Source organism: Erythrolamprus reginae, chromosome 3 (genome assembly GCF_031021105.1).
Source record: "Erythrolamprus reginae isolate rEryReg1 chromosome 3, rEryReg1.hap1, whole genome shotgun sequence".
In the NCBI taxonomy this organism is placed as follows: domain Eukaryota; kingdom Metazoa; phylum Chordata; class Lepidosauria; order Squamata; family Dipsadidae; genus Erythrolamprus; species Erythrolamprus reginae.
The window spans coordinates 136,476,661-136,492,713 of NC_091952.1; the positions used below are offsets into that span (position 1 = coordinate 136,476,661).

Below are 16,053 nucleotides of genomic sequence, written 5' to 3' on the forward strand. Positions count from 1 at the left end.
AGGTAAGTTTCCAGAAAAGTTTCCTGCAGATGCTGCCTTAAAGAAACAAGGCAACATTACCCGTGACTAGTACTGATGATGTTACCTAGTTTGAGTAATGAAACATCTACAAGAAAACAATCAAGCTCAGAGAACACCAAAGACCACTCATTTCAACCCTGAGCTACAAAAATTCTTCTTCATTGAATACTTTGCTTCATACACCTTCATTTTGAATTCCCAAATGGCATGCTTACTGAAAAATCTTCCATTTTGTCTGAAACATTTAATTATGAACATCTAGCAAGCTAAGATAAATACATTTACAGTTTCTTCAGTATCACTGACTGAAGAGATGGTTGACCGGGTAATTTGGTTTGGTTGTTGGCTCTAAGCTCACATATTTAGATGCTCATCTGAGAAATTCTGAATTTCTCTAAGCAGGGAGATTCCAGAAAAGGTCTTGCCGGCATAACAATGTCCACAGAGCAGTTGGCAGGTGAGATATACCTCCAGGGAGATACAAGGATAGAAAAGCAACAGCTTTGGTCTGCTTGCCTTGCCCAGATTTTGTGTCATTCATAGCTTGGAACCACCAAAATGTTAGGCTGAATTGTGATTGACCTAATACAATTTTGCAGAACCTTCAGAAACAATGGTTTGATCTGGCTTTAAAATAAACCTGTTTTGTGCATATTCATAGAATTTAATACAAACAATAAAGGAATTAAGAATACTTTAAAAGTTTGTACAGCAACTACTTACATATATGCTGAATCCCACTGTCAGTTGCCTCAAATAAAGAGTACAAATATTAAGAAAAATAGCATATTCATATCCTAAAATAAAGTTGAACTTTATCAACAGCTGAGCACACTGATTTAATTCACAATATATACTACTCTGCTTTCTGCTTGTTTAGTTTCTGCAACTAAACAACAGTAGTTTAAGCTATACTGTACTGGCTATACCAATTGAGATTACCACTTTCAAATAAAAATGCCTACTACTTGGAGAGCACAGGATGTATCTCAACACAAAGAATAGAAACTGCGTGATCCTCGAGGCCCAAAAAGGAGGAATCAGTTTTTATTTAAAATCAGAAAGAATTTGTCATTGCAACCAATTGCAAAATAAAACTGTTTTGTTGGTCGTTTAAACGATGGTAACGTATAGGGTTCCTCCAAATTAACACAAAACTACTAAACTTTACGGTTATGGATAATTCAAATAAATTTGGCAATAAATCATATTATCCTAACAACTATTATTAATGCTTTTCTGATTAACCTTAAAAATATTCTAGAATATTTGTATTTTGGCAGTTTATCTTAATGTATAGGATTTATTTTTGATTTTCAATTGTTTGTTATGACTTGTTTTATTTTCCTTTTCAATTTTGGGTGATAATGATGATGATGGGCAAACTTTTCTGGATAATTATTTTAAGGACGATGTATCATTATCTTCTTTACTTCCTATCAAGGGAGAAAGGAAGTGTAAGAATACTATACATCTTAAGAACAACCAATCCTAATATCCAAGCAGATCCTTAAGTCAGCTGATATTTAGGATACTTTTCCAAGTTATTTTAAGGTTTTATAAATGAAAATCAGCATTGTGAATTACATTTGAAAGCTGGTTAGAGATCAGCATGATTACAACTATATAAAATAGATGAGATTTGATCTCAATTGATAAGCATGGGGCTATATTTTCTGTGTAAGCTGCTGTTTTTGAACCATTCCCAAGTGCACCGTTTTACACATTTGCATTTAACAATTATAGTAACAACCAAAAAATGTCAGGGCCAAAACAGACAAATAGACTTCAGCTGTAACTCCAACATTAATGCACTGAAATAAAAAACCATGCTCTAAAAAAATATTGTTTCCAAATTCTATTCTGTAGCTTAAAACATTGGTCACAATAAACACTACTTACTGGTCATGAAACATAATCTTGTTGCATTTCTTTTGTTTATACAGTGATACCTCGTCTTACAAACGCCTCGTCATACAAACTTTTTGAGGTACAAACCCAGGGTTTAAGATTTTTTTTGTCTCTTCTTACAAACTATTTTCACCTTACAAACCCACCGCCGCCGCTGGGATGCCCCACCTCCGGACTTCTGTTGCTAGGAAAGAACCCGTTTTTGCATTGCTGGGATTCCCCTGAGGCTTCCCTCCATGGGAAACCCCACATCCGGACTTCCGTGTTTTTGTGATGCTGCAGGGGAATCCCAGCAGGAGAATCCCAGCAGCGCAAAAATGGGCACTTCGCTGGCAATGGAATTATGGAGGTGGGGTTTCCCAGCGAGGGGAGCCTCAGTGAAATTGCGTCATCAGAAAAACACAGAGGTCTGGAGGTGGGGTTTCGAGGACTTCGGTGTTTTTGCGATGCTACGATTTCACTGATGCTCCCTTCACTGGGAAACTCCACCTCTGGACTTCCGTTGCCAGCGAAGCGCTTGTTTTTGCGATGTTGGGTTTTCCCTGCTGGGATTCCCCTGCAGCATCGCAAAACACAGAAGTCTGGAGGTGGGGTTTCCCATGGAGGTGAGCCTCAGGGAAATCCCAGCAGTGCAAAAATGGGTGCTTCGGATGGCAAAAGGGGTGAATTTTGGGCTTGCACGCATTAATCGCTTTTCCATTGATTCCTATGGGAAACATTGTTTCGTCTTACAAACTTTTCACCTTAAGAACCTCGTCCTGGAACCAATTAAGTTTGTAAGACAAGGTATCACTGTATAGTGAAAATGTAAAATATAGTTACTGTAAACGTTAGAGCGTTTTATATATTTAAGATGTGTGCATTTACAACTAGCTTTATTTATTTTATTTATTCGTTCATTGGACTTGTATACGGAGAGGGGCGGCATACAAATCTAATAAATAAATATCACCACTCTCCGAGGACTCATGGCAGCTTACCACATATTAAAAAAACCCAATACAATAGTCTAAATCCAATTAATTTAAAACTAGTTATACAATCAATAACCCCCAATTTATTAAAAAATAAACAGTCATACCCACTCAGACAGCAACCATATGTGACATTCATTGGCCAATGGGCTAGAGTCTAATCACCCCAAACCTGGTGACACAGGTGAGTCTTAAGACTCTTGCCGAAGGCAAGGAGGATGGGGGCAGTACAAATCTCTGGGTGGAGCTGATTACAGAGGGCCGGAGCTTCCCTAGGCTCTGCCAAGCAACATTGTCTAATTGACAGGACCTGGAAAAGGCCGACTCTGTGGAACCTGACTGGTCCCATAAGTATTCTGGCCTGATGCCATGTAGGCGAAGTTCCCTCTAATATTTTTTCAGTGTAGGCGTGAAAGTATAGTGTCTAAGCGGCACATTTTCATGCCTGAGCACCTGATTTTTTTTTTCAGATATCACCCGACAACTTGTTGTTGTTGTTGGTTTTAAAAAAAATTTTTTATTAATTTTTAACAAATTTTAATATCACACAACATAAAACAGTGCATAGTGAAATGTGCCCACCACCCAGACACACACACATACCCCATCACCAAATCGGGGGTGTTTCTTGTATAGTCCACTTGACCCAAGAGCAATATATCTATTTACATATTATAGAGTGATTCCAATTTATTTCTTGTAGCTTGGTCTCGGATTCTGCTCGTCATATATTGTCTTACCTTGTCCCACCGTCCCATCAGTTGTCCCAGCTCAGTTTCATTATCCGAATTTATCCTTTTATCCATAATTTCAAATTGAATATGGTCCACCATGTACCTATACCAATTTTGCATTACCCATTTTGTCACATCCTTCCAACCCAAAACTATTACTGCCTGAGCGCTTTCTATTGCTGCTTTTTAAATTTCTCTAAATTCTCCCATCGCATTGCTTTTTACTAGTACTGCCATTTCCTTAGTGATTGTCCATTGTATATTTAGCATTCTATTGATATCCTCTTTCACTTTTTGCCAAAATTCCTGCACTATCGGGCATTCCCAAAACATATGCATAAACACTCCTTTGTCTTGGCACCCATGCCAACAATTCCCCCTGACATTCTGCTGAAAGTGTGTGAGTTGAACAGGAGTAAAATACCACTTATGTAATATTTTCCTTCTGATTTCCCTGATTCTTGTATTTTTAATTTTCCTTATATTTTCTACTATATTTTCCATCTCTTGTACTTCTACTTGTATCTCATTTTGCCACCATTTAGTCAATCCATCAATAGAATCCCCTTCTGATTGCACTAGCAATTTATATATATTAGTTGCTTGCGCCTTTATCCCCACTTTTTCTCCTATTATTTTCTCTAACCCTGTCTCCTCCCTCCATAGTACTTCTTTATTCTCCCTTTCATTAAGATATTTACATATTGCATTTATTTGTAGCCACCTTCCCTTACCTAACCACCATTCTATACGATTTCTATTTGGCCTGCCATCCTTCTCATATAACTGTTCTATCTTAGTTATCCCTCTTCCCTTCAACTCTCCTATAACCCTATTTAAGTTCGTTTCATTATCTCTATTTATTACATAAAGTGATGACAGTTTAGATTTATATAATCCTATTTTCCTTTATCTCCAAAATTATTTGTAATAGCAAGAGATCTTAGCTAATAAGATAAGACAAGATAACACTTGGGCAGGGTATAGAATAGGGGAATTAGAAATGAAAATAAATTTATTTGTAAATGATGCAATTATATTGACCCAGACCCCGATGGAGATGATTAAAGGTATAACAAATATTTTACAAGAGTTTAAACAGGAATCGGGACTGTCGGTTAATATGGAAAAATCAGAGATTATGTGTTTAAATACAGGTCCGAGAGAACAGATAGAAATCAGGAAAGAATCAGGGCTGAAATTAGGACTTAAAAAAATAAAATACTTGGGAATTTGGTTATTGAAAAGCCCAATGAAAACTGAAGAGATGAATTATAGATTAATATGGAGGAAAATGTTGAAACAGATGAGGAGCTGGAAAGAGAAAAAGCTAAGGAGACTCTCTAAAATAAGAGCTTTAAAAATGATGATAGCTCCCAAAATGATGTACCTATTTCAGGTGCTGGGGGGGGGGGGGCTATCGGCATGTAAGGTTAAAGAGTGGGACAAAAAACTAAATAATTGGATTGAAGAAGATAAGAGACCAAGAATAAGGAAAAAATGGTTAATTGCGAACGAAAAAGAGGGGGGATGGGGAGTTCCTTGTTTGGAGCTGTATAGGGAAGCTTTTCAAATGGAAAGGTTAATGGTGTTGCAATTATGTGAAAATAAATGGGTAAAATTGGAAAAACAGATAAACGTGATGAAGAATAGAGAATTAATCTTTAGAAAGTGGAACAGGAGCGACTTAGGTAAATTAATAGGCCCCATGAAAGGGACTATGGAAATTTGGAAAAAATGGCAGGGGAAAATAGGATCCAAGACAACTTGTTGCATAATTATTTGGGGCTCAGTGCTGGGGCAGAATAAGATCCCTTCCCACTGTTATTCTGGTTGCCTAATTACTGACATCAGTAGCATACAAAGATTCCAAAATGAGATTAGCATGATCAATAATTTAAAGAACATAAAACTACAAATTGGCAAACTTAGATCGGCCGATGAGCAAGGGAAGAAACGATGTTAAGCTTGTTTTTTTATATTTATTTGTTTATTTATTCATTCATTCATATTTCTATCCAGAAAAACCAGATCCTCGAAAGGAAGTTTCCACTAATTTGTTATTATGGTCATGCTACTGCTAATATCCAATGTTTTAATTTTACGTTTGCTACTGTTAGCTGCCATCTTTGAAAAGGGAACGAAAAAGAAATAAACTCAAGCAATATAAATATTTAATGCTCCGGATGCTGCGTTTGAGAAACTGCTGAGCGCAAGGCTTTACCTAACGTTTCCTACGGTCCATTTTCATTTCCCACTCGTTAGAGCGCTTCCTTTCTAGTCACCCCCTTAGCCCGCTGCGAGCAACTGACTGGCTTTTGCAAGGAGGCACCTTTCCTTTTCCCATTTGCCCCCGCGCCTCGGCTATTGCAACTGAGAAGGATATGAAAAGGCGCGGCAGGGCGGCGGAGAGCTGGCGACGGCACGCCTCTGGATCCCAGCCCTCCACCTCCGACAACAGCAACAGCTCGGCCTGAGACATGCCGCCTAAACTCCGTATCTGCCGCCAGAAGCGAAGGTCCTCCTCCTCCGCTCAGCACGATTCCCATCAAACACCGCGAGGACCATAGAGCCAGCTCAAGGGCGGGCTAAGTCCCGCGGCAGAGCCGCTCTGGCCTCTACACTCAGTCGATGGGCTTCCCTGCTCTACGCTACAGGTTTCGTCCTCCTTCTCCCCCTGCGAGGTTTAGTCTTGCGAGTCTGCTACGGCACCATTTACGAGGTGGGGGAGGGGGTATATTCTGTATTGTGTGGGAATTGCTCTTGGAAGGAAAAAAGTGTGTCTGTGGAGTGGGGCGGGTGCATAATGAAGATAGTATTTGGCGGCAAAATACTTAGTGTGTCAGAATCGGTCATGCTGTATTCCTTGTTCTCTTGCAAACGCTGTGAAAAAGATTACTGAAACTGGATTAGATTTGGGGACAAATTAATGTTGCCTCAAATCCGGTGTATTTTTTTGCCTGGACAACGAAGATTGTTGTCTCTGGGATTCCTTTCAAAGCTCGAAGGCATAATCAGATAAGCCACAGGATGGTATAGTATTTATGAGTATTGTTTGTTTATTATTTATTAGTTGTATTTATATGCCACCCAATTCCCGAAGGACTCTGGGTGGCTTCCAACAAATAAGAAACATTTCATAAAAGCAACAGAAAAACATTAATTAAAAACCCTGCTAAAATTGTTAAATATATACTGCACACATTTGTATATTAGAAATAGTGGAAACTATTAACTGTGTAGAGGTTAAAGTCACTTTAAAAATAAGCTTTGTACATTTCTTTTTAAGTACAACCAAAATCAGTATGTGTTTGCATATTAATACTTCAAACAAACTTATTTTTTTCTGTTTATTTCTCAAGACAATGGAATTTCAATTCAACTTCTCTGTGGAAAAAATAGCAGAAAAAAGAACAGATACTGCTGAGAATGAAAAGCAACAGCAGGAAATGGTTCTATTGAATAATCAAGGAAACAGCAATATGATTACCTCAGAAGAAAATAAATTAAATTACTATTTATCTGGAACCACTGCTAATATATCAGACCATAGTACTTTGAATGCAAGCTCTAGTACAAGTTTGTTGAGGAAACAGTCCTGTCCCAAATCTGCCAACGTGCATGATATTCCTAAAGATGTCAGTAAAGTTCTTGAGAACAAAACTATTGGAATTTTACCAGGCATTCAATATGCAAATATTTATGTGGTGGAGACTTCACTCCCAGGAAACTCTGTTAAAGAAAACATGCCTAACACTTCTCAATCTGACCTAATTACAGGTGTCTACGAAGGAGGTTTAAAGATATGGGAATGCACTTTTGATCTCCTGGATTATTTATCAGAAACTGATATTCAATTTGCACAGAAGTCAGTTTTGGACCTTGGGTGTGGAGCTGGACTGCTAGGAATAGTTGCACTAAAAGAAAATGCCAAAGAAGTTCATTTTCAAGATTATAACAGTTCAGTAATTGACGGAATCACTATGCCGAACATACTGGCTAATTATTCTCAAAGGGATGATGGTGAGGAAGATATCCAGCTTCGCCTAAATCAGTCTAGGAAAAAAGACTTTGCCCAAGATTTTCTTTCCAAATGCAAGTTATTTTCTGGGGAATGGTCAGAATTTAGTACATTTATTTTAAATAACACCAAACCTTTAGTAAAATACGATCTCATACTTACATCAGAAACTATTTATAATCCTAATTATTATGAAGCTTTCCATTATGTACTTTCAAGTTTATTGGAAAGAAAGGGCACCATATTTTTAGCTAGCAAAGCACATTATTTTGGGTGTGGAGGAGGGGTCCACCTTTTTATAAGTTTCATAGAAAAGAAGAATGTATTTAAATCTCAAGTGGTTAAAGTTATTGAAAAGGGGCTCAATCGTTTCATTATTGAACTGACATTTAAAAATATCTGTTAAATATGTATTTTTTGTTATCAGAGGTGTTGTAATAAATTACTACATTTACTTTACTTACACCAAAACCTCTTTGATTTACTATGTTTTCTCCTTGTCTCTGAATTATTTATAATTATTTGTGCAGGGTATATACCATTAAATATAATTTGTTTGATTTTGTCTAGCAGTCATATCCCATGAACATCTAAGACTTCATTCTTTTATGGACCTAGTTTGATTTCACAATTATTTGGTCACCTAATTTATTTAAGAGTGATACTACATGTACAATATATTTCCAATACATCAATCACTTATCAAAATTATCTCAAATTTTACTGGCATATCCATCTAAGGCAGCTGCTTCAAAAGCAAAATAGGAACAGTAATGTTTATACTTCTAAAATTTTAAATTGATCATACATGCCATCTTTGAAATGAACATATTTTATCGTGAAATTTATATTTTCCAATTAATTTGGTAGATATCAGAATAACAAATCAGTCAATTCAACCCTTGTATTTAATTACTGAGAAAATTGAGTTCAATAAATCATAGCTTAATTAACCATGGATAAATTGAGAGAAATTTAACTGATTTTCTTTATAGCCCCATGGGGTAAGCAGACTCCATGTACATGCTATATTCTTTTTCCTTGAGCAGTTTTTTGACTTGGTATCATTTTTGTTGATTAATTCTTGGAAAGAATATGAATAAGTCCATGCACATTTCTTGACAAAATTTTCAAAAGTGCTTTGGTGTTTCTTCAACCCAGGCAGAGAGAGACTGGCTCAAAGTCACCCAGTTGCCTACTACACATAACTCAGGAGTTCAAATGACCCTATTTTTAGTTGGGATATCAAATTATAAGATCTCTTGCTTATAATTTTCTCCGTTAGAAATCTGCAATCACATTTCCATTATATTTTCTTTCCACATATTTTCCCTAGCCACTTTTAATTTTTTTGAAGCTCCTCTCGGATACTTTCTTCTGATCTTTTATGTTGGCTCTTGCTTTTATTATTAGTCCCAATTCATAAGCAGTAGCTTGTGAGGCATGCTTAACTTTCACTTTCCTAATAATTCACAGCAGTAAAACAGCAGCATACTAGAATTTAGATGTTACCATACATTCTCATTTTTTGGTTCAGATACCAAATGAAGTATCAGTAAAAATTGCACTTCAAGACAATTTAATTCAAGGTCCTGATTAAAATAGTGAAATAGATCTAATTCTTCCATGGTTGATGTGTCTTGTCATGCATAGGGATTAAAATGTGATGTTTTATGAAAACTTAGTTGTACAAAGTTATACTGTGATTATGGGTGCATTGAACCTCAAGTTAAACTGACTTCATCTAACAGGTATTGTTAATCCAATCAATGTGGTTATCTTTATGATACAAGTACAAACCACAAAACTACACTGTGTAATTTGTAATTAAACATGTCATCAAAGCAGAATCTATATCTTAATATTTTTTACTATTTAAATATTTTAAAATTGCTCTGGGATTGGATGACAAAGAGAATTACAGTATGTCATGTAATTGCATACAGGAGAATTTGTACCCAGCGCTTGCAGTTGTTAGCATGTCAATTGCACCTAAATGGCTCACAGTCCCTCTTCTAAATTTAAATATTAATAAATCATATATGATTTTGGTTTTCATAAATAAGGCTCTAAAATTGCATTATTTTAGGAAATGAGTACCTGAAAAAGCTGTAGATCCCTAATTTGGAGCCTGGAAATGCAAGTATTGGGCATGATATTACAGATATTAATTTTTCAGTTAATATTGAAACTGGATGAATCAAAAATCGTGTGTTCATTCTGGTTTTGACTTGGCAATTTATCAACAAAAATGCAAATATTTATTAATGTTCAGGAAGTCCTCAAAATAAAGGCTGACTTTGAATGAAACTTTTTTTCTTAAAAATGCAGGGTCCAAAATTATTTTTATGGCGATGGAAGTAAAGTATGGATTTCAAAAATACAAATGCTGTCAATAACATATGAATATGTGATCAGTTATTTAAACATGAACCAAGCCATTCATATCCTATTTTTTATTTAGTATAGGCTCAATGCATTGATTATATTTCCTCATGGGAGCTTATAATTAAGTGTATACTATCTTGAAAAGATAGATTTATATTAGAGTACTGTATACAATTTATTTCTTGTCATCTGACCAGCTAATTTCATAATCTTTATAAGTTCTCTTCAGTATTTCAACAGTCACAGAATGATCAGCTTTACCATATCCCTGTAAGAAAAAAAGATTTCTAGTGTCATGGAATCGTAAAATAAAAAGGATGGGAAAAGATACTTGTATTATTTTAGTCCAATCTGGTACAGCTATTGAGTATGATTATTTCCAGATAGATTTATTCCTTAGTACCTGCTCAAAGTACACAAATTATGATAAAATAACAAGTCTTGCAATCAGCATAATTGGAAATGTGTGAACACAATAAAAGTTCCACAAGCAATGGTTTAAACATGAAATATGGTAGATTCAGGATAGGTAAGAATTAGAGAAATCTCATCCCCAAATTGTTCCTTCCCATGAATTAATACACTGTCCAATCTTAATATTCAAATTAAATCAATATTTGGGCAGCATATGTACTTACTGTAGAAAGGCCAAATACACGGATTTTTTTGTCTTGGCTGTTATGATCAATTTTTCCTCCTCCAAGGCACTTGCATACAAACCCTAGCTTTTCCATTTCAGGGTTTACTTTTTCAAATATATGATCTGTAAAAAAAATAAAGGTAAACTAAATATTAATAGTATACTATAAAGACAAAACACAAGAATCTGTGAAATGTAAACATTGTAGTAACTATAAAAAGCTCTAGTATTCCTATCATTCCAGAAATTTTGAACATTTATGTCTGGAAAAGATTCATTCTTATAAATGAATATAGATTCTCTTCTTGTAGATGCCAAAATGAAGAAATACCAAAATTGAATGCCAAAAAAATCTGATGAGTTAATTTTTTTTGGCTTTCTCTGTCCACAAGCAAAATAGAACGATAGAATAATTAAAAATGTAAGTGGTTTGTTTGTAAAACGAAAATAGCAACCTTTCTGATTAAACAGTGAGTCTAAAGCATAATCATTAAAATTTATTATACTATACTCCAAATAAGAGATCAATGTGCTTTTCTCATCCATTTTTCAAGTGCAAAAATTTAACAGGGCATAGGTGAAACTAGTTATTTCAATATGCTGAATACACAAAGTATGCAAACTCCTTGCCTTTCGCAAGCTCCTTAAAACCCACCTCTGTCATCAGGCATGGGGGAATTGAAATTTCACTTCCCCCTAGGCTTATAGAATTTATACATGGTATGCTTGTATGTATGAGTGGTTCTTTAAATTGGGGGTTTTTAGATTATTTTTAATATTAGATTTGTTTTCATTGTTAGCCACCCCAGTCTTCGGAGAGGGGCGGCATACAAATCAAATCAAAAAATAAATAAATAAATTCAAGATTCAATAGTGATCTATTCAATTGTTACCTGTTACTAAATCATAATGGGGGTGGGATGTGGGGAGCCCACAAACCATAATTAAAACAAATGGAACATTATGGGGGAACTAGGCTTGGATGTGCCAGCGAAATCTGACAGCGGATTTAACCCAGGTTAAACCCACTTAAGTAATAACTCCCAGAATTCCCCAGGCAGCATTCGCTGGCTGGGGAATTCTGGGAGTTGAAGTCCAAATATCTTCAAGTTGCCAAGGTTGGAAAACACTGCTCTAATGAGACCACTCATTAGTCATACAAGTAAAGTTTTCATTTCCCCCACTCTAGTGCTATCTCGGCTTCTTAATTTCATGCTGACTTCACTTCAGCGGTGCTGGCTTCACTCTCTTTTTTTTTTTTCATTGTTGAACCAAATTCTGGGTTCGGTCCAGTTGGCACCTCCACTCACTGTGGAACTCGGCGCCCGCAGTGCCCCTCACGATGTCGCGGTGCTCATCAGTCCCCCGCTGCACTCGCACCAGGATATATTTGAAAGTGCCCTCAGGGTCCAGCTCCACTTCGGGTACCGAGCTCAGCTGCCCTCCGGCCGCCATTGCCAAGCCTCGCGGACTGGAGCAGAGCGCGCGCCGAAGCACAGAAAGAGAAAGCGTCGACGTGTTTTCGGCGTCGTGTGGAGCCTCCCCAATGCAAAAAGCGGCCTGGATCGCCAGCCGCAAGCGCTCATTGGCTTGTACTGGTTGTAGTGGAGTTGCGAATTGGCCGCACGAAAGCGCGGGTGGAAGGCGTTTTTCCAAAAGGGGAGATAGCTGCGCCGAACCTCTGCTGGAATTACCCATGCACAAGCATATCTCTCCCCATCCCACCCCCTACGAAGAGGGTAGAGAGAACGGATATTTTTCAATCTCGACTCAAAGGTGCATAATATGGGATACTACTAACCTCATCTATTTTAAACTGTGTTCGGCTTCGTGTCGTTTGGATCAAGTTTTCTGGATGAACTTAAGGAGTAGAATAAGATGGCATGTTTGGTTAACATTAATTCAATTTGCAGCCCAAATCTAATTTTTTTAATTAACCGGGGTAGATAACAATCGATGATTTAAAAAAAAAATTAATCAGATTTTTAAAAATGTAAATCGATTTTTTAAAAATTTAAATTGGATTTAAATTTAAATTGGATTTAGGAAACCTTCATTTTGTTTGCAAATAATGTTAAAGATTACACTAACCAGCAATAATGTGTCCTTAATATTTAAAGAGTACCTATCATTTCAGTTCCATTGTGGCAGTGCCTGTTAGCAGGCCTCCACTCACCTACTACCAGCCATGTCCCTCATCTTTATTTTATTTATTTATTTAGTTAGTTAGTTAGTTAGTTAGTTTGTTAGTTTGTTAGTCAGTCAGTCCAATACACAATAATACACAATGAAGGTTATAGAGGATATAGTAGAGAAAACATACGAGATATAGGAGAGAATATAGGACAGGGGACGGAAGGCACTCTAGTACGCTTATGTACACCCCTTACTGACCTCTTAGGAATCTGGAGAGGTCAACCGTGGATAGTCTAAGGGTAAAATGTTGGGGGTTAGAGGATGATACTACAGAGTCTGGTAATGAGTTCCACGCTTCGACAACCCGATTACTAAAGTCATATTTTTTACAGTCAAGTTTGGAGCGGTTAATATTAAGCTTGAATCTGTTGTGTGCTCTTGTGTTGTTGTGGTTGAAGCTGAAGTAGACTTTGACAGGCAGGACATTGCAGCATACGATCTTGTGGGCAATACTTAGATCATGTTTAAGGCGTTGTAGTTCTAAGCTTTCAAGACCCAGGATTGTAAGTCTAGTTTCGTAGGGTATTCTGTTTCGAGTGGAGGAGTGAAGGGCTCTTCTTGTGAAGTATCTTTGAACATTTTCAAGGGTGTTAATGTCTGAGATGCGGTATGGGTTCCAAACAGATGAGCTGTATTCTAGGATGAGTCTAGCGAAAGTTTTGTAAGCTCTGGTAAGTAGTGTGAGATTTCCAGAGCAGAAGCTACATAGGATTAGATTAACAACTCTTGAGACCTTAGCAATGTTGTTGCTGTGGGCTTTGGCACTTAGATCTTTAGTTATTAGTATTCCAAGGTCTGGCCAAGTGGGGATTATCTGTGATAATTTGTTTATTAAGTTTGTATTTGAAGTTCTGATTATTTTTGCAGATGTGTAGGACAGAGCATTTGCTGGTTGAGATTTGGAGTTGCCATGTGTTGGACTACCATGTGTGACTACCGCATCACCAGCCATCCCATTAAAGTGAATGGGACTGTTGGTGAGTCAACAGTGGATTAGAGGAGGAGCCGCTGAGGGACAGAGATAATAGTTGCTCTTTAAAAATTATGATTTAAATTGAGTTGATTTAAGTCAAGCCTTTTTATTAGTGATTTAAATCAACTCAATTTAAATCAAATCAACCCTGGGATTAACCAAATTAACTAGTGCACACATTACAAACTATAGGCAGCATGTTAGTCTAACGAATTTGGTTAGAACAGTGTTTCCCAACCTTGGCAACTGGCTGGGATGCTGGCTGGGGAATTCTGGGAGTTGAAGTCCAGATATCTTCAAGTTGCCAAGGTTGGGAAACACTGGGTTAGAAGATAGAAGCATTTATCAGCCACCTCTCAATTCACCAGCTGCATGAAGGAGTTGACTGAAGTAGGAATTAAATTTATACAGAGGAGGAAGTGGGGAATAAAAATAGAGCAGCGAAGTTATGTAGATAAAGGTCAAGGAAGTAGACCAAAAGTCTATAAATCAATTGTAATGTAAATATCTGTTGTGTTTATTCAAACTCAAAACAGACTGAAGCCTAATTTGGTTCTGATGCTCATCAAAAATGAACAGTGTACTGTGTACTGTTGTGTTCCAAACCTGAATATTCCATTACTGGGGTACTTACTGGAGTAAATTACTCCAAATTGGGTAAAAGCATTTTTTTTTAGGTATAGGTGGTTCTCAACTTATGACAACAATTGAGCCCAATATTTCTGTTGCTAAGTGAAATATTTGTTAAATGAGTTTTGTCCCAGTTTACAACCTTTCTTGTCCCAGTTGTTAATTGAATCACTACAGTCATTAAGTTAGTAACGTTAAGTGAATCTGGCTTCCCCATTGATTTTGCTTGTTAGAAAGTTGCAAATGAGAATCACATGGCCCCGAGACATTGCAAGCTTATAAATATAAGTCAGTTGCCAAGTGTCTGAATTTTGATCATGAGACCATAGGTGGCCATAAATGTGGCCATAACAGTGGCCATAAATGTGAAAAATGATCATTTTTTTCAGTGTTGTTGTAACTTTGAACAGTCACTGAATGAATTATTGTAAATCAAGGACTAACTTTACTGACACACAAAGTAATATGAAATTTATTTGAATATAAGTAGCTCAGGGTGGTAGTTGGGCTATTGCTCTGAGCTCAAAGCTTGGCAATTTGGTTGCAAATGTTTTATCACAATTTGCGGAAACATCATCAGTGTGTTTTGAATTGTGCTCATCTGTCAGAACCCTGGCCTTTAAGTATCTTTTTAATATGAGGGGTTTTTTTTAGCATGGATGTTGTTTGTTCAGCTACTTCTGAGTTATGGTGTATTTGAATGGCTGGTGGTTGTTACTGAGACATGGTCCAATTTCTTGTGAAATTGGGTTGTGATTATTGTTGTGTAGTGAGGTACCTGTTTGTTCATTTTAAATGCTATCTTTGGGATCACAGGTGCTGCAGTTCTTTCGATCTCAGCAATTGATAAACTGGATCAACATCACATCGAACAACAGCCAGCCAATCAAACAGTCCGAAGTCAGACCATGATTCAGAAGTAGCTGAACAAACCATGTCCATACTAATTTGCATCACATAAAAAGGTATTTAAAGGCCTGTGCTCTGACAGATGAACACAATTCAAAGTACACTGACAATGTCTCCTTGAATGATGATGAAACGTTTGCAACCAAGTTGCCAAGCTCAACCCAACAGCCCAACACAAAGTAATTTCCCAATCACAACAGTGAAATTTAAATAAAGATTTTCTGATTTTATACCTGATTGATATAAAATACTTTTTGATAAGTGGTTTTTGGTACTGAAATAAAATGTTTGGGAAGCATTGGCGTGCTTTCTTCTAAGACAGACTTCCTGTAACTTTGCTAAACCTCAGGATTTAGATAGCTCTTTAAACTAATGCTGTCTATTATCTGAAATTCATTAAATTTCATCTCTTCATTTCCTAAGGCACCATTACAATATATTTGCAGTTACTGGCAGAGAATAATGTTTGAAAATATGCAGAAATGAAACTTTGAAGTAGAAATTATGTGTCCAAGCGCTAGGTATATAAGATTTGAAATAGCCCAAAGTACATGACATAAAATGTATTGTGTATTGGACAAACAAACAAACAAACAAATAAATAAATAAAATAAAGTCACTTCTGTTACTACTTGGAGTTAACTTTTTTAAAATTA

At 36.6% G+C, this 16,053-nt stretch overlaps 3 protein-coding genes across 5 annotated transcripts in view; 1 reads left to right on the plus strand and 2 right to left on the minus strand.

Annotated features, from left to right (window-relative positions):
- Positions 1 to 6,206, minus strand: part of FIRRM (FIGNL1 interacting regulator of recombination and mitosis) — a 49,758-nt gene extending 43,552 nt beyond the window's left edge. The window contains exons 1-2 of one of the 2 annotated variants that reach the window (XM_070746811.1): positions 6,027 to 6,206; positions 745 to 784 (exon numbers count right to left, since the gene is read on the minus strand). In XM_070746811.1, coding sequence (XP_070602912.1) covers positions 745 to 784; positions 6,027 to 6,122 — 136 coding nt within the window. In that variant the 5' untranslated portion in view covers positions 6,123 to 6,206. The remainder of the gene's footprint in view (positions 1 to 744; positions 785 to 6,026) is intronic. The other variant, XM_070746812.1, reaches the window with a different exon arrangement.
- METTL18 (methyltransferase 18, RPL3 N3(tau)-histidine) lies at positions 6,025 to 8,132 on the plus strand. 2 transcript variants are annotated; one of them, XM_070746815.1, is made up of 2 exons: positions 6,025 to 6,362; positions 7,003 to 8,132. In XM_070746815.1, the coding sequence occupies exon 2, from the start codon at positions 7,006 to 7,008 to the stop codon at positions 8,065 to 8,067; it is 1,062 nt and encodes a 353-aa protein (XP_070602916.1). In that variant the 5' UTR covers positions 6,025 to 6,362; positions 7,003 to 7,005; the 3' UTR covers positions 8,068 to 8,132. The 2 variants fall into 2 exon arrangements, with proteins under 2 accessions (XP_070602916.1, XP_070602918.1); XM_070746817.1 differs by having other exon boundaries at positions 6,243 to 6,297.
- Positions 8,133 to 10,102: 1,970 nt separating this feature from the next.
- On the minus strand, positions 10,103 to 12,375 carry LOC139164543 (14 kDa phosphohistidine phosphatase-like). Its single transcript, XM_070746818.1, has 3 exons — positions 12,000 to 12,375; positions 10,688 to 10,812; positions 10,103 to 10,317 (listed from the first exon to the last, which is right to left on the minus strand). Exons 1-3 carry the CDS (start codon positions 12,142 to 12,144, stop codon positions 10,225 to 10,227), a joined length of 363 nt encoding a protein of 120 aa, XP_070602919.1. The 5' UTR covers positions 12,145 to 12,375; the 3' UTR covers positions 10,103 to 10,224.
- Between the last annotated feature and the right edge of the window lie 3,678 nt (positions 12,376 to 16,053).